A 21771-nucleotide genomic window follows, 5' to 3' on the forward strand; every position below is an offset into this window, starting at 1 on the left:
CTCTGGCCATATCCTTGCTTTCCTGGGTGTCCTTGGTGGAAAAGGCTGGGAGAAAACAGGATTCAAGTCTCCACACAGACCTACCACTCACAGCCCCCAGGTGCCTCCTGCCTATATCTCAGGCTTCTGCCCTGACCCCCAAAGCACACATCTCAGCTAGAAAGAAGCCCCTACTCCACCTTGACCCCAGGCTGGGAGGGGCTCCCAGCTGAGGATGCAGACAGCAGTTGAGACAGGAACTTCAGTTTGCATTCTAGGTCCCTAACTCTAGAAGCCTGCATTTGAATCCTGTCCCCACCACTCTGTAATCATGCAACATCTCTGTAAAGGGGGATTGAACGGTGATGATGGAGAGCTAGAATGCTACTAAAGCCAGGCCCTGTGCTAAGCACTTCATCTATTCCATCTCATTTAAGCCTCATGCCATTGCAAAGGTGGTACTGTTATCGCCACTCTGTGGAGTGGCAGAACCAAAACAAGAACTAGGCCTTAAAGGCTGTGAGAGAAGGGTACCTTTACCAAGGTAATTTGTGAATCCTGAGGAGGGATATGCTATCTGTCTTGGGGTGGTGCTGTTAGCAGCAGCAGCAGCGTGCTTTCCGTGGCCCTGTCCTGTGAAGCCATCCCCCTCCCTCCCCATTGCTCACCTTTCAGCAGGTCTTTGGCTTTCCTGGGCTTGGCCAGTGCCTCCTGCTTGCCTTCATCCAGGGCCACCTCTGTGTCCAGACCGCCGGCCTTGGGGCTGGGGCCCAGGTCTCCTGTCACCAGCTCCTCCTCTGCCCGAGGCACCTCCAGCATGCTCGCCTTTCTGCCCTGCGTAGGGGAGCGTCTCTCCCGCCCTGGAGTCCCCGGGGATCCAGGCACCAGGCTTTTCCTGTGCCCCCGGGGGGAAACCGTGGGGCTCTCCCTTTCTTCAGGTGTGGTTGCCTCCCCGTCTCCTGCTGCTCTGACCTTAGGGAGAAATCTCTTCCTCCGGGCCCCTAGAGCCAGTTCTTCAGGTGTGGCTGCCGGGAGACCTGTCAGAGCCTCCCCTGGGAACTTCTCCTCTTGGGAGGGCTCCTGGGCTATGCTCTCTGCTGAGGGTCCCTGCCCAGGGGCTGCCTGCCCACCTGCCTCCCCCAATCGACCACCCATGCTGCTCTCCTGAGAGGCCCCCAGGAGGCCCGGCCCCTCAAGGGAAACCTCTCCCTCACCCTCACTGGCTCCTTCTGAGGCCAGCCCAGGGCCCTCCTCATCTACCACAATGGCAGGGACAGTGAGGGAGCTGGGGCCAGGACCCCAGGAGCCTCGGGCAGCAGCAAGGGCCTGGCGGCCAGCCTGCACCTCGCGGTCCAGGAGGCCGGTGAGGCGGCGGGAGGTACAGGGACTCAGCAGCAGGGTCTGTGCACTCTGCACCAGGTGGTTGTTCTCCACCCGCTCCAGGATGCGCCTCGATGTCCGGGGACTAAGCCCAGCCACTTCCACAGTGGGTGTCAGAGTGGCTGAGGGCACCAGACCTCCGGTGGCTGTCCCCACCTGGGACTCTCCCCCTGCTCCACTTGTCTCTGTGCTGGACAGCTTCAGCAGCAGAAGCAGGTAGTTCTTCAGGGAATCTATGAGGCCAGGGTCACAGCTCCGGGGACCTGGGGTCCGCCCCTCCACATCTGGTACCTGGGCGCAGGCCCCCTCACTGCTGGTGGCCATGGTTTCTGGTGGGTGACTCTGAGTGGGGGTCCCCAGCCCCAGGTGCAGTGTTGGGGCAGAACTCATCAGGGCCTGATCCTCAGAGGGCAGGAAGGCAGCTGTGCTCCCGTGCTGAGAAGTTGGGGTACTACTCGGCCCCTCCTTTGGGCTAGCAGTCAGCCCAGTTCCAGGAAGAGAAGGCATCGTGGGTACCTCCTGGCTCAGGCCAGCTGGAGGACAGCCACCCTGATCCATACACGGCACTCCCCCTGGCCGCTCCTCCTTGGGGCACTGGAACAGGCTGTCCTCCTGCTTGGCCTCGACTGGGCCTGACAACTGTGGCCCTCGGCATCTCTCTCCTCTTACCTGCTCCACACTCCCCTCACGGGGCGGCTGTGCTGGCAGCATGAGGTTCCCTGACAGGGGACCCAGCACAGTTTGCTCATGGTTCCTGGAGGCTGTTACTACTGCCTCCTCAGATCTGGGCAGGAAACCAGGTTTTTCTGGGAAACAAGACCCTTCTGGGGTCTGTGCAAAACATTCAATATTCAGAGGAGCTCTAGGACCCGCTGTAGGTGGGAGTTCAGGGGTTCTGGATGGTGGGCTGAGGCTGGTTGCCACCTCCTGCTCTGACTGACCTTCCGTGGCTGTGGGCGCGCTCCCCTCTGACCGCGTTCCCTTCTCTCCCTGCATCCTTCTGTCTTCCTGTGTGCCCTTATCTGCCTGGGCCTTCCTGTCTTCCTGTATCTTCTCACCTGCCTGTGTTGTTTCTAGCTGTGTCTCTGCCCTTCCCTGTGTCATCATGCCCTTCTGTGTACTCCTGTCTGACTGTGGCCTCTTGTTTTCTTGTGTCCCAGCATCCGCCTGCATCTTCCTATCTGCCCGTGTCCTCTGGGTTGTCTGTGTTCCATCTCCCCTGGTCCTTCCATCCACTTGTATCTTTCCATCTGCCTGCACATTCTTCTTGCTTCCAGTTCTCTGGTCAGCAGAAACTGTTCTCCCATCCTCCTGGGTTTCCATATCCATGGGTTCAATGATACCTTGACTTCCAGAGGTGCCACAACCAATGGAGGCTACATCAGAGCTGCTGCTGGCCGACATGGTAGGAGCCGTGGTTGTCTGGCATTCCAGGACCTGAAAACACGGGGACAAAAGCAAGGATTTAACTACATGCACATTCAGATCTCTTTCCAATCTGGCATCCCACTCTCCTCGGACCTCATCCACAACTGCTCTGATGGGAATCTTGCCACCTGGTTTCTCAGGCCTGCTGGAAGTTGGGAGGCAAAGACATGTGACAAATGCCCAAAGCCCCATCCATGCCCACTCACCCTAATCTCTGATCTCAGAATCTGGACTGGGGAATATCTAGCACCCAGACCCAGCTCTGGCCCTTCCCACCTCTTCCTGAAGAAATCCTGCCTTTCCTGAAAGACCTTGCTCATGGGTTATTCCACCCCTCACCCCTACCATATGAAGGAGACTGTCCTCTCCCCAGGGCTCCCAGAGCAGTCCTTCTCCTGTGGCACTAATTGCCTTGGACAGAATTATGGGTGAAGTGAGAGAGTGCCAAAGGGTGTCCCAATAATGGCCTCAATGACAGCATCCACCAGTAACATTGAGTGAGTGATAATAATGGATGCCATCCAAGCAGAGAGGATTAAAGTAATTCTGAATGGCATCTATGCCAGGAAATTAATGAAACATTATAATGTTACCCTTTTGAACATCTATTTGCAAAGCACTATGCTAGGCCCCTGTATATAATATTACCCTACTTACTCCTCATATAGTATGAATACTTAGGAGAATCAGCCCCATTCTAGAGATAACAATGACAAGAAGGCATGTGATCTGTCCACCGTCAGGTAGCCAGCAAGTGGCAGAGTTCAGATTCGCAGCCGGGTGTATCTCACTCCAAATCCCATGCTCTTTGTTGTTATACCATAACGCCACCTACTTTTAAAGGACTTCCTGTCAAACTTGGTGGCGTACAACAGTGATTTGCCTTTTTTCCTCCAAGATATCATCAAAACCAACAAAAACAAAGCAAACTCCTTTGTTAGTGAAACTGGAGGCAAATAAAACCTACGGTCTCAAAAAACAAACAAAAGGATAACAGCTGCCAAAAGCCAACAGACGCAGATGCTGGGAAGCTGAGGAGGAGCAAAGTGATACAGGGAAATAAACAGAGCCACAGCTCAGCGGGCGGGGTGTGGAGCTGTTCAGCAGGTCTCAAGACGCCGGCAAAATCACGGCTACTGTAGACAAAGGTCACCCCAAGGTTATAAACCCGTAAGTCCACGTGCAACAAGAGCTTCAGGGTCATGGAGGCCTGGGGGGAAACTGGCCGAAGACACGGCAGATGAGCAGAGCAGACAAGGAGAGATGGAATGGAGGAGGCAGATCTCAGAAAACGCTGGCAGCTACACTCCTGAAGAAACCTCCGGAAAATTGCTAAGCCGAGAACATTGTGTTTTAGCATACAAAGACTAAAGGAATATTGTTCCCACAAGCCCTGCTTGAGGAAATCACCAGGGAACAAATGTAGTCAACCAAAAGATGATTGAGAAAACAACAGCAAAAGAGCTGACGGTAAGCACTGAATATATTTCACTTACATTAACATATATATTAATGCATATTAACATGTAACTGTAGAAGAAAGCCTAAAATCAAGTGGGGTTTAGAATGGCAAATCAGAATGTCAACGTTCTATGCCCTGACGATACAGAAACAATACAGCCAGCACGAAAGTGGAAAGGGGAAGAAAATACCAAGTGAAGTAACTTCCTTGACTGTGTCACCTGTAAGAGCCAGGCACCAAAGACATTACTCAAAGCTGAAAAACCAAGTAACAGAAATAGAGGATATTTACCTATATAAAGATAATCACTTAGAAATCAAACTTTAGGCTAATATGAGATAGAAAATGAATGAAGGCCAGGCACAGTGGCTCAAACCTGTAATCTCGGCACTTTGGGAGGCCGAGGCAGGCAGATCATCTGAGATCAGGAGTTTGAGACCACCCTGGCTAACATAGTAAAACCCCGTTTCTACTAAAAATACAAAAAATTAGCCAGGCGTGGTGGTGCGCATCTGTTATCCTAGCTACTCTGAGGCTGAGGCAAGAGAATCGCTTGAACCTGGGAGGTGGAGGTTGCAGTGAGCCAAGATCGTGCCATTGGACTCCAGCTTGGGCAACAAGAGTGAAACTCTGGCTCGAAAAAAAAGAAGATGAATGAAGAAAATGCAGAGAAGAAGTGAAAACACTGTATCATTTTTCATCATTAAAAATTAGTAGAAACTGAGTGAACAGATGAAATAATTAATGGTATTATATAAGACTGAAATTATAACATATAAATATTTTAAAATATCAGAACCACACACAAAATCAAAGGAATAAGATCACAAAATGAAAGACTTTTAAATATACATAATTAAAATATATGTAAATTAAGTGTAGAATTTAAAGTTACTTTACTAAATTAGGAATTTTCTGTTTTTTAAATTTTAAATTTTTAAATTTATTTTATATTTTAAAATTAGAGATGGGGTCTTGCCATGTTGGCCAGGGTAGTCTCAAACTCCTGGCCTCAAGCAATGCTCCCACCTCAGCCTCCTAAAGTGCTAGGATTATAGGTGTGAGCTACTGCACCCAGCCTAAATTCAGAATTTTGAATGAATGGTATGGATGTGGGAAACATGAGAGTTTGGCAAATATCAGGAATAAGTCTGACTGAAGGATTTTTTTTTTTTTTTGAGACAGGTTCTTGCCATCTTTCCCAGACTGGCATGCAGTGGCTATTCATAGGCAGGATCATAGCCCCAACCTACTGGGCTCAAGTGATCCTCCCACCTCAGCCTCCCAAATAGCTGGGCTGACTGAAGAATCTTTTTTTTTTTCCTTTGAGACAGAGTCTTGCTCTGTCACCCAGGCTGGAGTGCACTGGCATGATCTTGGCTGACTGGAACCTCTACCTCTCAGGTTCAAGCGATTCTCCTGCCTTAGCCTCCCGAGTAGCTGGGATTACAGGCGTGTGCCACCACGCCCAGCTAATTTTTGTATTTTTTAGTAGAGATGGGGTTTCACTGCATTGGCCAGGCTGGTCTTGAACTCCTGGCCTCAAATGATCTACCCACCTCGGCCTCCAGAAGTGCTGGAATTATAGGCATGAGCCACTGCACCCGGCCTGACTGAAGAATCTTAATAAAAATGCTCTTCCAACTTCTCTGCAACCGGATATTAACAGACAAAACTGCCTTGGTGCCAAGAAACAGCAATTAGTAATATATTAGAGCCTCTTTTTTATCTTTTGATATTCTAGGATTCGAAAATGTTAATAAAGACATAAGATCTATAAATCTACAAAGAAGGTGCAGACTGTGCATACAAGCCTGTTGCTGTTCACAAGACTCATGGAAATAGAACTTCTTGATTAAAGCTACCCTCACTCCTAACACACTCTCAGCCAGATCAATCCCTCAGTTCTGTTGAAACTACTACTTCATTATCTCAATATCCATTTCCTTCATCTCCACTGCCAACCGCCTAATCGGAGCTGCCGACAATTCTGTCTTGCCTGGACTACTGTAAAGCCTCCTAACTGGTATCCATGACTCTAGTCTTTGCCTCTGCTAAACGCTTTTCCTCACTGCAGCCCAAATGACCTTTCCAAAACACAAACCTGACTGTAACACTCCCCTCTTAAAAAACCTTTCAATGGCTTATCATCACTGACAGGATAAAGCCTAAAAGCCCTAGCTTCAAAGAGCAAAAAGTTTAATCACACAGTAGCCCCTTCTTATTCACGGTTTTGCTTTCCGTGGTTTCAGTTAACTGTGGCCAATCTTGGTCTGAAAATATTAAATGAAAAATTCCAGAAATAAACAATTGACAAATTTTATAGGTCATTTCAAAGAGGCTGCAAAACCAAGAGCTCTTAACGCTGTGACCAAAGATGGAAGTTCTCTCTAGGATGCCATGGCACTCAATGGTGGTATGTTTTCCTGGGGAGATATAAGACATAGGTGTTATATGACATAGTAATCCATGATTGTTGCCATGGGAGAGTTTTAAAGATTAACCAAAGTAAAAAGAAAAAACAAATTGTAAACTTTGCACTGTTCTGAGCAGCATGATAAAATCTCATGCCACCCCACCTGGGATGTGAAACAGCCCTTCATGCAGCATAGCCACAAGGTATACACTAGGCTGCCCGTTATCCATTAAGTAGCTGTCTTAGTTACCAGATCAACTCTCCTGGTATCTCAGGGCTTGCGTGCAAGTAACCACTATTTTACTTAATAAATGGCCCCAAAGCACAAGAAGTGATACCGGCATATTACTATAGTTGTTCTATTTTATGATTATTGTTGTTAATCTCTTACGGTGCCTAATTTATAAATTAAACTTCATAATAGGTGTGTATGTATAGGACAAAACACAATATATATAGGGTTTGGTACTATCTGCAGTGTCAGGCATCCGCTGGGGATCTGGGAAAGTATCTTCTGTGGATAAGGGGGACTGCTGTACTCTCTTGGCCAGGGTTACAGGCATCGCACAGCCTCTACAGACGGCAATTTGGCATTATCTATTAAAACTAAAAATACTTATACTCTTTAACCCAAAAATTCCATTCCTAGGAATTTATCGTACAGGTATACTTTCATGTGCAGATGGACTTATATACAAGGATATATACTGCAGCATTGTTTAAATTGCAATAGACTAGAAATCACCTAAATTCCAACAATACAGGGCTGATCCAGTGAATTATGGTATATCCATATTCCAAATAAATAAAACAAATATCCAAATAAAAAGGCAAGGTAAAGGATAGAAAGTATAATATGCAACCTTTGTGTGGAAAATACACAGACACACACATATTTTCAAAAGTAAAGAAAACAGCTCTGGAAGATGCCCAAAGAACCTGCTTTGGCAACTGCCTTCAGGAAGAGGACCTAAGCAGTGGGGATAGGGAAGTGGGGAGACTTAATATTCTCTATATATCTTTTGTACTTTTTGAATTTTATACCTTGTGCATATGACATATAGTTAACAAAAATACAATTAAAAATGAAAATATATAAGGAAATCAACCCTTGTGTGATCAGTGAGGCCCGTCCCTCAGCAAGAGTCCCAGATCTGTTTCTCCAGGTTCATCTCTTGGGTCCCTCCGCCCAACACTAACTTAACTGTACTGACAACTGTGCTATTTTGTAACTCCTTTATGTACTTTTTTCTGCACCAGACATTCTCACCTACTCCTTGCCCACCTGAAGGACTCCTTCTCATCCTGGAAGACCTCACTCAAGTTTCTTTTCTTCTTTAAAGACTCCCTGAGTTCTCTCCTCTACCCTGAAAAACGTTAGTGGCCCCCATAGCAAATTTACTAATTCCATCATTATACCCCCATTCTGTGTGGTTATTTATTTCATGCATATGTCACCTGCTAATCTGTGAATTCTTCCCCTCTGAAGAGGGCCCAGTACAGGCCTAGGAGTTGGAAATCAATAAATACATGGTGGATGACTGAATATTCTCTGTACACTTCTACAAGGGCTGACCCCTCTAACTAAACATTATAACAGAGGGTGTGTGTGTGTGTGTGTGTGTGTGTGTGTGTGTGTGTATACATCTATATCTGGAACTGTGTAAAGATATGAGAAGGAATGTCATAAGTTTCTTAAAAATAAAAATGGAGTGAGCAGAATGAACTTAGTTGGCTCTATGTAAGCTTTTTTACTACAAGGGATATTAGGAGGTTTAATTTGCCATGCTGTCTTTTTCCCTCTTCCCTCATAAATTCTCAGATACCAAGAACTCAGTCTATGGCCAGGTATGGTTGCTCACGTCTAGAATCCCAGTGCTTTGGGAAGCCATTTTAGGAGAATTGCTTGAGGCCCAAAGTTCAAAACCAGCCTGGCAAAAGACAGCAAGACCCTGTCTCTACAAAAAAAACAAAATATTTAGCCAGGTGTGGTGGCATATGCCTGTAGTCCTAGCTACTCTGGAGGCTGAGGTGGGGAAATTGCTGGAGCCCAGGAGTTTGAGGCTGCAGTAAGCTATGATCATGCCACTGCACTCCAGCCTGGTCAACAGAGTAAGACCCTGTCTCTTAAAATAAAAACATAAAAATAAAAATAAAAAGTTTTATTCACCTTTGCATTATTCACAGTGCCAAACACATAAGGGGTTCACAGGAATGAACAACTGAATGAAAAATAGTATGGTTTATAACCCTCTAAGGGGGCATGGCCCTGGAATGCTGGTTTGGGAGAACAAGGGACAAAACCAGGACCTTAACAGGGATGGGGCAGGGCAGTCATTTTTGTATAAGTTTTGGTAGTTTGTAATTTTTAAATAACTGCTCTATTTCATCTAAGTTGTTAAATTTATGTGCAGTTTTTCATAGTAGTCTTTTTTTTTTTTACCCTGTCAATCCTTAAAGGGTCTGTAGTGATATCCCCTCTTTCATTCTTAATACTTGTATTTTGTGTCTTCTTTTTTTTTCTAAGTCTTGCCAGAAGTTTATTGATATTATTGATCTTTTCAAATAACTAGCTTTGGGTCTATTTTCTCCATAGTTTTCCTGTTTTTGGTTTCATTATTTTCTGTTCTTTTCCATCTGTTTGCTTTGGATTTATTTTTCTCTTCTTTTTCTAGTTTTCTAAGGTGGGAACTTAGGTTATTGATATTTCAGATCTTTTTTCTTTTCTAATATAAACATTTTAATGCTATACATTTTCCTCAAGGCACTGATTTAGCAGCATCCAACATTTTAGTATGTTGTATTTTCACTTTCATTCAATTTAAAATGTTTTCTAATTAGCCTTAGGACTTCTTCCTTGGCCCATAAAAGAATGTTCTTCAATTTAAAAGTGTTTAGAAATTTTTCTATTACCTTTCTGTCATTGATTTCTAGTTTAATTTCATTTTGGTCAGAGTGCATACTTTGTATTATTTCAATTACTTCACATTTGTTAAGGTTTATATCATGACCCAGGATATAATCTATTTTGGTGAATATTTTATATGCACTTGAAAAGAATGAGTATTCTGTTGTTACACAGAGTATTCTATATATGTCTACTAGATAGTTGGTTGATAGTGCTGTTCAGTTCTTTTATATCCTTACTGATTTTCTATCTACTAGTTCTATTGATTACTGAGAGAGAGGAGTGTTAAAGTCTCCAACTATAATTATTGTTTTCTCTATTTCTCCTTTCAGTTCTGTCAGATTTTGCTTCATGTATTTTGAAGGCATGTTGTTAGGTGCATACACGTTTTTTACTGTTATGTCTTCTTGAATTGACCCTTTTATCACTAGATAATTCACTATTTTTCCCTTAGTAATTTTTTTTTTTTTTTTAGACAGAGTTTTGCTCTTGTTGCCCAAGCTGGAGTGCAATGGCGTGATCTCGACTCAATGCAACCTCCACCTCCCAGGTTCAAGTGATTCTCCTGCCTCAGCCTCCCAAGTAGCTGGGATTACAGGCATGCACCACCATGCCTGGCTAATTTTTGTATTTTTAGTAGAGATGGGTTTTCTCCATGTTGGTCAGGCTGGTCTCGAACTCCCAACCTCAGGTGATCTGCCCGCCTTGCCCTCTCAAAGTGCTGGGATTACAGGTGTGAGCCACTGCACCCGGCCAGTAATTTTCTTTCCTCAGAAATCTACTCTGTCTGATATTAATATTGCCATTCCAGCTTTCATCTGATTAGTGTTTGCATGGTATATATTTTTCTATTATTTTACGTGTAACGGACCTATATCATTATATTTGAAGTGGATTTCTTATTGACAGCATCAAGTTGAGAAAGTTTTTCTGGTCCTGTCTCACAATCTGTCATTTAATTGACATGCTTAGACCATTTGTATTTAATATCATTATTTATAGGTTTAGATTTTGCTCAATAATTTTATTATTTGTTTTCTATTTGTTTCCTCTGTTTTTCCTTCCTGTGTTTCCCTATTCTTGCCTCCTTTTAGATTAGAACATCTTTTAGTATTCCACTTTAACTTATGTAGTGTGATTTTTACTATATCTCTTTGTATAGTATTTCTGTTGTTGCTCTAGGGCTTACAATATACATACTTAACTTTCCACAGTCTACTTAGAGTCAATATTTTACCACTTCAAGTGCCATACAGTAATCTCACCATCACATAGGTCTCTTTACCCTATGCCCCTTTATGTTGTATTTGTCTTACACATTACATTTGCATACATTAAAAAAACTCCAGCAATGTAATTTTTTTTAACTTTTTACCTTCCAACATATTTTAAAGAAATCAAGATGAAATGGTCTATTATATTTACCAGGATATTTACCATTTCCATTGCCCTTCTTTCATTCTTGATGTTTCAAGTTTCCTTCCGGTATTATTTCCTTTCTGTATGAAAAATTTACTTTAGCAATTCTTTTTTTTTTTGAGACCAAGTCTGGCTCTGTCACCCAGGCTGGAGTGCAGTGGTGCAATCTCAGTTCACTGCAACCTCTGCCTCCTAGGTTCAAGTGATTCTCTTGCCTCAGCCTCCCAAGTAGCTGGGATTACAGGTGCCCCCCACCACACCTGGCTAATTTTTTTTGTATTTTTAGTAGAGACGAGGTTTCACCATGTTGGCCAGGCTGGTCTCGAACTCATGACCTCAGGTGATCCACCTGCCTCAGCCTCCCACAGTGCTGGGATTACAGGCATGAGCCACAGCTCCCAGCCTAGCAATTCTTCTAGAACAGGTCTGCTGACAATGTAGTGTCTTGTTTTTTCCATTATCTGAGAATGTCTTTATTTCACTTTCAATACTTAAAGATATTTTTGCTAAATGTAGAATTATAGGTTGAAAGTTCTTTTTTTTCCAGCATTAAAAAAAAAAGTGTTGTTCCACTTCCTTTTGGCCTCCATTGTTTCTGATGAGAAATCTACAGTCATTCAAATCATTGCTCCCCTATAAATAATGTATTATGTTTCTCTGGCTACTTCCAAGAGTTTTCCATTGTCTTTACTTTCCAACAGTTTGGCTATGAGGTTTCTGGGTGTGGAATTCTATGGGCTTTTCCTATTTAGGGTTTGCTGAACTTCTTGACTTTTGCCAAATTTTGAAAGTTTTCAGCCATTATTCCTTCAGATATTTTTTCTGCATCACTGTCTTTCTCTTTCTCCTTCTGATTATCCAGTGACACAAATGTTAGACTTTTTTGATACAGCACCCCAAGTCTCTGAGGCTCTGTTCATTGATTTTTCTGATTCCTTTCTCTCTCTCTCTCTCTCTCTCTCTCCCTCTCTCCCTCCCTCCCTTCCTCCCTCTCTGTGTGTGTGTGGGCGTATGTGTTCAGATTGAATAATTTCTATTGCTTTAACTTCAAGTTCACTGACTTTTCCCTGTCATCTACCACTCTGTTGTTGTGCTCAACCAGTGAGTCTTTTTATTCAGTTATTGTAAATTTCAATTCTAAAATTGATATTTGGGGCTGAGGTGAGTGGATCACCTGAGGTCAGGAGTTCAAGACCAGCCTGGCCAACACAGTGAAACCCCTGTACTAAAAATACAAAATTAGCCAAGTGTAGTAGCACATGTCTGTAATCCCAGCTACTCCCTCAGGAGGCTGAGGCAGGAGAATCTCCTGAACCCAGGAGGTGGAGGTTGCAGTGAACCGAGATCATGCCACTGCAGCGTGCCAGGCACTCCAGCCTGGGCAACAAGAGCAAAACTCTGTCTCAAAAAAATAAAAAATAAAAATAAATAAAACTGATATTTGGTTCTTCATATATTTTACCTCTTTTTGTTTGTTTGTTTGTTTGGAGACAGGGTTTCCCTTTGTCCAGGCTGGAGTTCAGTGGCGTGATCTCGGCTCACTGCACCCTCAACATCCTGGGTTCAAGTGTTCTTCCCACCTCAGCTCAGACTACAGGCACACACCACTATGCCCAGCTAATTTTTTTGTATTTTTTGTAAAGACAGAGTTTTGCCATGTTCCCCAGGTTAGTCTTTTACCTCTTTGCTGAGACTTTCTATCTTTGCATTTGTTTCCAGAGTATTCACCCTTACTTGCCACATTTTTATAGTAAGGTCAGATGATTTTAAAGTCAGATGATCCTAACATCTGTGTCATTGTGGCATTGGCACTCTTTGATTGCCTTTCCATGCAAGTGGAGATTTTCATGATTTTTCATATGCCATGTAACTTTTATTGTATTTGGACATTTTAAATATTACAAGACTCTGATTCTTGTTTAAATCTTATGGAGAGTATTAACATCTTTGTCTTGGAAGGCAATCTACCTAGTTGTGTTCAGGCTACAAATTCCATTCAGGCCTCTGAGGTTATAGTTTCAATCTCGGTTCCATTTTCCATGCCTTTCCAATGCTATTTGGGTTTTTTTTATTGTTGTTGTTTTATTTTTGAGACGAAGCTTTACTCTGTCACCCAGGCTGGAGTGCAATGGCATGATCTCAGCTCACTGCAACCTCTGCCTCCCAGGTTCCTGGGTTCAAGCAATTCTCCCACCTCAGCCTCCCGAGTAGGTGGGACTACAGGCATGTGCCACCATGCCTGGCTAATTTTTTGTATTTTTAGTAGAGAAAGTGTTTCACTATGTTGGCCATGCTGGTCTCAAACTCCTGACCTCAAGTGATCTGCCTGCCTCGGCTTCCCAAAGTGCTGGGATTACAGGCATGAGCCACCACACCCCACCTGCAGCGCTATTTGGATATGCCCAGTGTGTGTGCCACCCAGTGGCCAGTGTGGGACTTACATGATGGTTCATTAGTGTTTTTATTCTTGAAGTTTTTTATTCTCCCAAGTATTTCATTCTCAAAGTTTTTTATATGCTCTTAGAATCAGATCCACGCAGGAACAGCTTGGGAATGAGCCCAGAAATTTATAAAGAGTTTATAAACCCAGAGGTCATTAATGATTCTCAGAGGTCATTTTCCCAAGCTTTTCCCTCTCCATAGTTTCCCCCATAGGGCCCCCTTTTTCAGTCTTCTGGCCAAATAGCTGGAACTTCCTTTACCCCTCTCTGCCACATATTTTCACACATGAGCCTGTGATCTGGACCAAGGAAGAGACCCAGGAGAAAAAAAAAAAAGGAACGGGGGCTTGTCCCACTCTTAGAATCACAGCTCCCCTGAATAGAGGGGAAGATTCTCTTCTCTCAAAGTTTTAGGCACCTGTGGCCTGTGTTGCTACCACTGTCACTGCCAAGAAATCTCTTTTCCATTCCTGAAGGCTGATCTAGAGGGCTTCTGGAACTCTCTCCGCCCAAGTTAATGTTTGCATCTGGGTTTCAGACAGCATTAAGAGCAGGCCAGGAAATGCCAGAAGGAAAAAAAAAAAAAAGTAAACACTGTAGGTTCAGTGGTACTTTGAGTTCTGGTCTTCATCCCCAATCTGTCTGCGACTATTTGCTTTTCAAAGTTGTCAAGTAGGTGTATTATACCTTTTGCCTAAATTTTAGGCTGCATTCAGTGGGAGATACAGAATCAAGTGTATTTACTCCATCTTATCCAGAAATAAAACTGCCATAACCAGAATAAATAATATTAGTTATAGTATTTTTCAGTTCTGGAATTCCAATTGGTTCATTTTCAAGTCTTTTCCACCTTTTTTTTTTTTTGAGACAGAGTCTTGCTCTGTTGCCCAGGCTGGAGGGCAGTGGTGTGATTCCAGCTCACTGCAACCTCCGCCTCTCGGGTTCAAGCGATTCTCCTGCTTCAGCCTACTGAGTAGCTGGGATTACAGATGTGCATCACCACACCCAGCTAATTTTTGTATTTTTAGTAGAGACGGGGTTTCACCATGTTGGCCAGGCTAGTCTCGAACTCCTGACCTCAGGTGATCCACCTGCCTCAGCCTCCCAAAGTGCTGGGATTACAGGCGCGAACCACCACGCTCGGCCTTTTCCACTTTTTATAGTTTCTAAGTATTTGGTGAAATTTGCAATCTTGTCTTCTTATCTCCTTCAATATATGAAGGAGATAAACTAATTTTAATTTTATAATTCATGTCTAATAATTCCAAAAGTTGGAAACCTCTGGGCCAATTTCCTTCTTTTCTTTTCTTTTCTTTTTTGAGACAGAATCTCACTCTGTCACCGAGGCTGGAGTGCAGTAGCACAATCTCAGTTCACTGCAACCTCTGCTTCCCAGGTTTAAGTGATTCTCGTGCCTCAGCCTCCCAAATAGTTGAGATTAGAGGCATGCGCCACCACACCTGGCTAATTTTTGTTTTTTGTTTTTTGGGTTTTTTTGAGATGGAGCCTCACTCTGTCACCCAGGCTGGAGTGCAGTGGTGCGATCTCAGCTCACTGCAACCTCTGCCTCCCGGGTTCAAGCAATTCTCTGCCTCAGCCTCCCGAACAGCTGGGATTACAGGCATCCGCCACCACGCCCAACTAATTTTTGGATTTTTAGTAAGACAGGGTTTCACCATCTTGGCCACACTGGTCTTGAACTCCTGAGCTTGTTATCCACCCACCTGAGTCTCCCAAAGTGCTGGGATTACAGGCATGAGCCACCATGCCTGGCCTAGTAGAGACAGGGTTTCACCACATTGGCCAGGCTGGTCTCGAACTCCTGGCTTCAAGTGATCCGCCCACCTCAGCCTCCTAAAGTACTGGGATTACAAGCGTGAGCCACTATGCCCGGCAACCTGTGGGCCAATTTCTATCTTCTGTGGACTTATCTTCATTTCATGCTGAATATTATATTTGAAATACTTTTTAAAAATAATTTGAGGCTTAAGATGATGCTGTCATCCTCCAGATATGATTTTTGTTTGCTTCTGCCAGGTGCCTGAGGGCACTAGGTATCTTGAACCACCTAATTCTAATTTCAGGGATTGAGATATTTCTTAGTTATCCATGTCACTTGGAGCTCATCAATACCTCAATACTGTGAGAGTAATTTACTTGATTCCCCTTTCTCCTAGGGTACAAACCTTCAGAGTCCCAACCCAAAACCCAGGGGGCTTACAAAGGCTCCCACTCTTGAGACCATGGGCTCTAATTTTTGTCTCCTTAGTCTCATGAGACTATCTAAACTATTGCTCAGTCTGTCATTCTCCTCTTCTGGCATAGAAGATACCTCCCAGGACAAAAGCTGTGCCAAATGCTGGGACTACCATTCTAGATTTCTATATCCTCCCAGATCCTGGCCCAGTAATTCTTCACTTTGTCAGCTCTCTAATGCCTTCAAGCAGATATTTTATTTATTTATTCATTTATTTATTTTTTGAGACAGAGTCTCACTCTGTCGCCCAGGCTGGAGTGCAGTGGCACGATCTAGGCTCACTGTAAGCTCCGCCTCCCGGGTTCATGCTATTCTGCCTCAGCCTCAGGAGTAGCTGGGACTACAGGTGCCTGCCACCATGCCCGGCTAATTTTTTTGTGTTTTTAGTAGAGACGGGGTTTTACTGTGTTAGCCAGGATGGTCTCGATCTCCTGACCTCGTGATCCGCCCACCTCGGCCTCCCAAAGTGCTGGGATTACAGGCGTGAGCCGCTGCGCCCAGCACTCAAGCAGATATTTTTATATTTTGTCTAGCTTTTCTAGTTGTCCTCAGTAGTTGAATTATCTAACCCAGCACTACTAGAAGCTGATATTGAATAACTGTTAGTTCTCTTCCTTTTCTGTGTCACTCCTGGCCTTAGATAATGTTACAATTGGTGCTAAACAAACCAAAGCAGTACACAAGACACAGAAAGGAAGAAAAAATGTTGAAAAGCTTTCAATGTATTTAGGCATCAAAATTAGGATAGGCTGGTTTTGCATTCCCTCTCTAGCCCACAATCTCACCTTTGTTTCATGCTATTCATCCTTCCCCGAATGTCTTCCTTTTTCTCTTTCAGCTAATTCCTTTCTAACTGGGAATATTATCTTTTATATTTTAAAAATTATATTAATGTTTTTTAATACGGCATTTCCCGTAATCAATCTATACATGATGCCAACCAGTCTGGCCTCTTTCTAGATGCCTTCCCTGGTGACTCCAGACCACACCGTTCTCCCTCTCTGGAAGTCCTCTGTTGCCATCATTCACATCCTCTTTGCACTTCTTTCTAGTGAGTCCAGTCCCCTCAATTCAGTAGATAATTCCTCAAGGCAAGGATCATGTCTCTCCTCAATCTCCCTCCATTCAACAACTCTCAAAAGATATTTATATTCACGTCCTCCCTGAAAACTAAAGACCCCTGATTGTGAGAGGAGAGTTCCCACGCCTTGGGATGATCATCCTCAGGACCTTCAAGGCTTCTCAAAAAGAGACACTTAGGTCTCAAAGCATTCAGCAGGGCTCTCCCACACCTACACAGTCCTCTCCAAGGATTTTGGCAGATGGGGCATTCTACCATGTTCCCCTATGTACCTCAGCTCCAGAGATCTGAGGCAGTCCCAGAAAAAAGATCTCAGGTTAGGGCACTAAAAAGCAGACTTCGTGGGCATTGAAGGCCAGTTTCCATTCATCAGCTGCCTCCTGCCCAGAGAGAGAGCTGTGTGAACAGCATGCCTGGGCTGGAGGAGAAGCAGACATTCTTAACAACTCAAGAGGCCCCAGCTCTACCATCTGTTCCTCATCCACACCCATGAGAGATGCCTGACTCGAGCTTCCAGAGGTACCCCTTATTCCCAGGAAAGAAAATCAAGACAGAGTAAGAGGGCACTGGCATCATATCCCAGAAACAGGGACCCTTAAAGTAACAAACCCTAACAAGAGACATGCTGGGCTCAAATGAAGAAAAAAACAGAACTTCAAAAGATAGATGAGAAAGAAGATTTGGATCATGGAAATAGAGATTGTGGTTCCAAATGAGAAGGCTAAATATTAAGGTATTGGTTCTTCCAAAGTTTTACTAAAAGCCCATTCAAAATACAAATATGCCTTTAGTTATCCATGAAAGGATTTAACAGGCTTTATAATCTTATTAAATGTAATTCATGACTATTTAAAAAATGGTGAACAAAAAAATATAAAGTAAAAAACAATGGTATCTGGGAGTTTGGAGAATTTCAAACAATGATTCTACGGTTTTCCTAGAGGAATAAAAAAGAGATAATAGTTAAGAAAAAATTTTAAAGGAGTGTAAGAGAAGAACTTGCCCTGCCAGAAATCAAACCTATAAAAATTCAAACAAGATTGTCTTGTAAAAAATCAACACACAGATGAATGGATTATGACAGATGTATACGTAGGAATTAAAATTGGCTCTAGTATGTATAAGAATTAGTATATCAGGAAAGAAAAACAAAATAATAGATACGGTTTGAATATTCCACAAATAATGTTGAGGAAAATTACCTATTTATCAGTCAAAAATCAAGCCAGAGACTGATGTTATATTACACACCCAAATAAATTTCAGATTAATTTAAAAATCAAATGAAAGAATTCAAACAACAAAAATTAGCAAAAATACAGATTACTACTTAATCTAAGACTAGAGAAGGAAAGCATAAAAACTATGGAAAAAAGGGTTAAAATATTCATACTATACCATCTTATATAGCCATTAAAAATAAAGTTTTTTTGAAGATTTTTTAGAAACCATGGAAAATGCTCATGAAATGATGAGAAGAAAGCAGGATACTCACGCCTGTAATCCTAGCACTTTGGGAGGCTGAGGTGGGCAGATCATGAGGCCAGGAGTTCAAGACCAGCCTGGCCAAAGCGGTGAAACCCCGTCTCTACTAAAAATACAAAAATTAGCCACGCATGGTGGTGTGCGCCTATAATCCCAGCTACTGTGGGGCTGAGGCAGGAGAATCGCTTGAACCCAGGAGTTTGAGGTTGCAGTGAGCTGAGATCATGCCACTGTACTCCAGCCTGGGCTACAGAGCAAGACTCCATCTAAAAAAAAAGAAAGAAAGAAAGCAGGATATAAAACTCGATCAGAATAAAATGCATATTAAATGGTTAAAAAGGCCAGCACAGCGGCTCACACCTGTAATTACAACACTTTGGGAGGCCGAGGCGGGCAGATCACCTAGGTCAGGAGTTTGAGACCAGCGTGGCCAACATGGTGAAGTCCCGTCTTTACTAAAAATGCAAAAAATTAGCCAGGCGTGGTGGCAGGCGCCTCTAATCCCAGCTACTCAGGAGGCTGAGGCAGGAGAATCGCTTGAACCCAGGAAGTGGAGGTTGCAGTGAGCTGAGACCACGCCACTGCACTCCAGCCTGGAATGCAGACTCTAGAGACAGAGTGAGACTTGGTCTCAAAAAAAAAAAAAAAAAAAAAAAAAAAGTGTAAAAAGCTACATATACACATAAAAAGACTGGTAGATACACCAATGTCCCTTCATCTCTTGGGTGATGGTCATCTCTGGATGGTAGATAACGGTGGATTTTTACTTTCTTTTTTCTTTTTTTTTTTTTTTTTTTTTTGAGATGGAGTTTTGCTCTTGTTGCCCAGGCTGAGTGCAATGGCACAATCTCGGCAACCTCTACCTCCTGGGTTCAAGTGATTTTCCTGCCTCAGACTCCCGAGTAGCTGGGATTACAGGTGCCCACCACTACCCCCAACTAAATTTTGTTTGTATATTTTTAGTAGAGATGGGGTTTCACCATGTTGGCCAGGCTGGTCTCGAACTCCTGACCTCTGGTGATCCACCCACCTTAGCTTCCCAAAGTGCTGGGATTATAGGCGTCACTGTGCCTGGCCTTTACTTTCTGCTTCAAGTTTTTAGAGTTTCCTCCATATTTTCTACTATGACCATTTTTTTTATAATAAAAAAATAACTTTTTTTTCAAAAAAATTTGGCAGGATAAGAGTATGAAAAAACAGACCAGGCATGGTGGCTCACGCCTGTAATAGCAACACTTTGGGAGGCCAAGGTGGGAGGGTCACTGGAGCCAGGAGTTCGAGAGCAGCTTGGGCAACATAATGAGACCCTGTCTCTACACAAAAATTTTTTTAAAAGAAAAAAAACAGCTAGACGTGGCAGCACATGCCTGTAGTCTCAGGCATGAAACTTGGGAGGCTGAGGCAGGAGGATCACTTGAGCCCAGGAGGTTGAGGCTGCAGTGAGCCATGATCGTGCCATGGCACTCCAGCCTGGGTGACAAATAAAGCAAGTTCCTGTATCAAAAAAAAAAAAAAAAAATCAAATTCGTTCACTAAAAAGCAACAGCTTAAAAGTATACATAGATGTTAAACACATGTTTCACATGTATGACCTATTTAACAATTATTTTAAGCTAAAAAAAAAAAAACAGGGTTTTTGGCTTTATTCTGTGTCTGTGTGTGTGTGTGTGTGTTTTTCGGTTTTGTTTTTTTTTTTGTTTTTTTTTTTTGAGACAGAGTCTCTGTCCCCCAGGCTAGAGTGCAGCGGTGCAGTCTCAGTTCACTGCAACCTCCACCTCCCAGGTTCTAGCAATTCTCCTTCCTCAGCCACCCAAGTGGCCAGAGTTACAGGCACGTGCCACTACACCCAGCTAATTTTTTGTATTTTTAGTAAAGATGGGGTTTCACCATGTTGGCCAAGCTGGTCTCAAACTCCTAACCTCAAGTGAGCCACCTGTTTTGGCCTTCCAAAGTGCTGGGATTACAGGCATGAGCCACCGCACCCAGCCTAACCATGAGGTTTTTGTAGGAGCAGTGGAACCAACACAGACAACCTCTCAGGTACCATACTGCCTGAGCCCCTCCTCCTACCTTTGGGAGGCAAGGAAGAGGGGGCTGGTACTTCCTCCTCTGGCCCTACCAGAAGGATGCCACCATCTGGTATTGGGTTCCTCACCACTTAGGAAGAGAAGCCAGATTTGCACACTAACTTGGCCACCAGCCTGGTGCCTTCCTAAATGAGCTATGAGCGCCTATGAGAGCCATCTCTTCCAAAAGGCCCTGCTGTCCAGCCTGTGGGCTGTCAGGCATGTGCAGCGGCCCCACAAAGCCTTCCCCGGGCCACTGTGAACTTACCATTCCAGTGGCCAAAACTACATGAGACCAGGCATGAGGGGGCAAGAGTCAGGAACAGGTTCCAGAAAGTCTGGTTTGAGGTCCTTGAGGTTTGTTCCACTCCAAAGCCCTCTGAACTACTGTTCCTACAGTCTAACCTTAGCACCCATGAAATAAAACCATTTCCCATGGTCACCCTTAAAACTAGTCTTTCCCTCCTTCCCACCATGAAAGTTCTCTCCATGGGAAAGCCCCTCCTGTTCTCCACAAAGCATCCTTTCCCCTTTGCCCTCTGCCAGGTGCTGTATCAGCTTGTACCTTGTGTGCTTCCCTTCACTGCTCTGAGAAACCACCTGTCCTCTGTCCCTATCCCTGGGAAACACTGCTTTCCTCCTGTTCCCCCATGAAGCCATTCCTGATCTATAACTCCTGCTTCCTCTATCCTAAGAAACAGTCTCATCTTAGTTCTTACCAAAACCAGAGGCGGTCTCCACTTAAGGTTATCAGATTTAGCAAAAAGGAATAGTGGGCTGGGCACGGCGGCTCACACCTGTAATCCCAACATTTTGGGAGGCTGAGGTGGACAGATCACTTGAGGTCAGGAGTTCAAGATCAGCCTGGCCAACAGAGCAAAACCCCGTCTCTACTAAAAATATAAAAATTAGCTGAGCATGGTGCCTCACACCTGTAATTCCAACTACTTTGGAGGCTGAGACACAAGAATCGCTTGAACCCGGGAGCTGGAAGCTGCAGTGAGCTGAGATCGCACCACTGTACTGCACTCCAGCCTGGGCAACTCCATCTCAAAAAACAAACAAACAAACAAAAAAACCAAAGAAAGAAAGAAATACTGACACCCAGTTAAATCGGGATTTCAAATAAATAACCAGTATTTGTCTCAGTGTAAATATGTTCTACCTATTTTATCCACCCCAGCCCCACTCTTGAAATACTTTTCCTTCTGCCACTCATAAGAAACACTGTCTTCTTTCTGTCCCACTATAAAACACTCTGTCTCCCAAAACCTCTGTGAAATAATGTCCCCCAAGCCCCTGAAACATAAAGAAATAACCAAAAGGGACAAATTGTTTCCTTCCTGCCGTCTCAATCCCACCCCTCAAGCTCCTTAACGCTGCCACCCATCTGCCTCTTTGGGGAGTGGACACTCCACTACCCCTGTCTCCACACAAAACATAATCTTT

At 43.9% G+C, this 21771-nt stretch overlaps 1 protein-coding gene and 1 pseudogene across 4 annotated transcripts in view; one reads left to right on the top strand and one right to left on the bottom strand.

Annotated features, from left to right (window-relative positions):
- ALPK3 (alpha kinase 3) overlaps positions 1-21771 on the bottom strand; it is a 61111-nt gene that overhangs the window by 14793 nt on the left and 24547 nt on the right. For all 4 annotated transcript variants that reach the window (XM_003780046.5, XM_054531785.2, XM_054531786.1 and 1 more), the window contains one exon: positions 648-2796. In XM_003780046.5, the coding sequence (XP_003780094.3) occupies positions 648-2796 (2149 nt within the window). The remainder of the gene's footprint in view (positions 1-647; positions 2797-21771) is intronic.
- On the top strand, positions 6574-6691 carry LOC112129264 (small nucleolar RNA SNORA25; annotated as a pseudogene).

The sequence above is a fragment of the Pongo abelii genome, chromosome 16, assembly GCF_028885655.2.
Source record: "Pongo abelii isolate AG06213 chromosome 16, NHGRI_mPonAbe1-v2.0_pri, whole genome shotgun sequence".
In the NCBI taxonomy this organism is placed as follows: Eukaryota; Metazoa; Chordata; class Mammalia; order Primates; family Hominidae; genus Pongo; species Pongo abelii.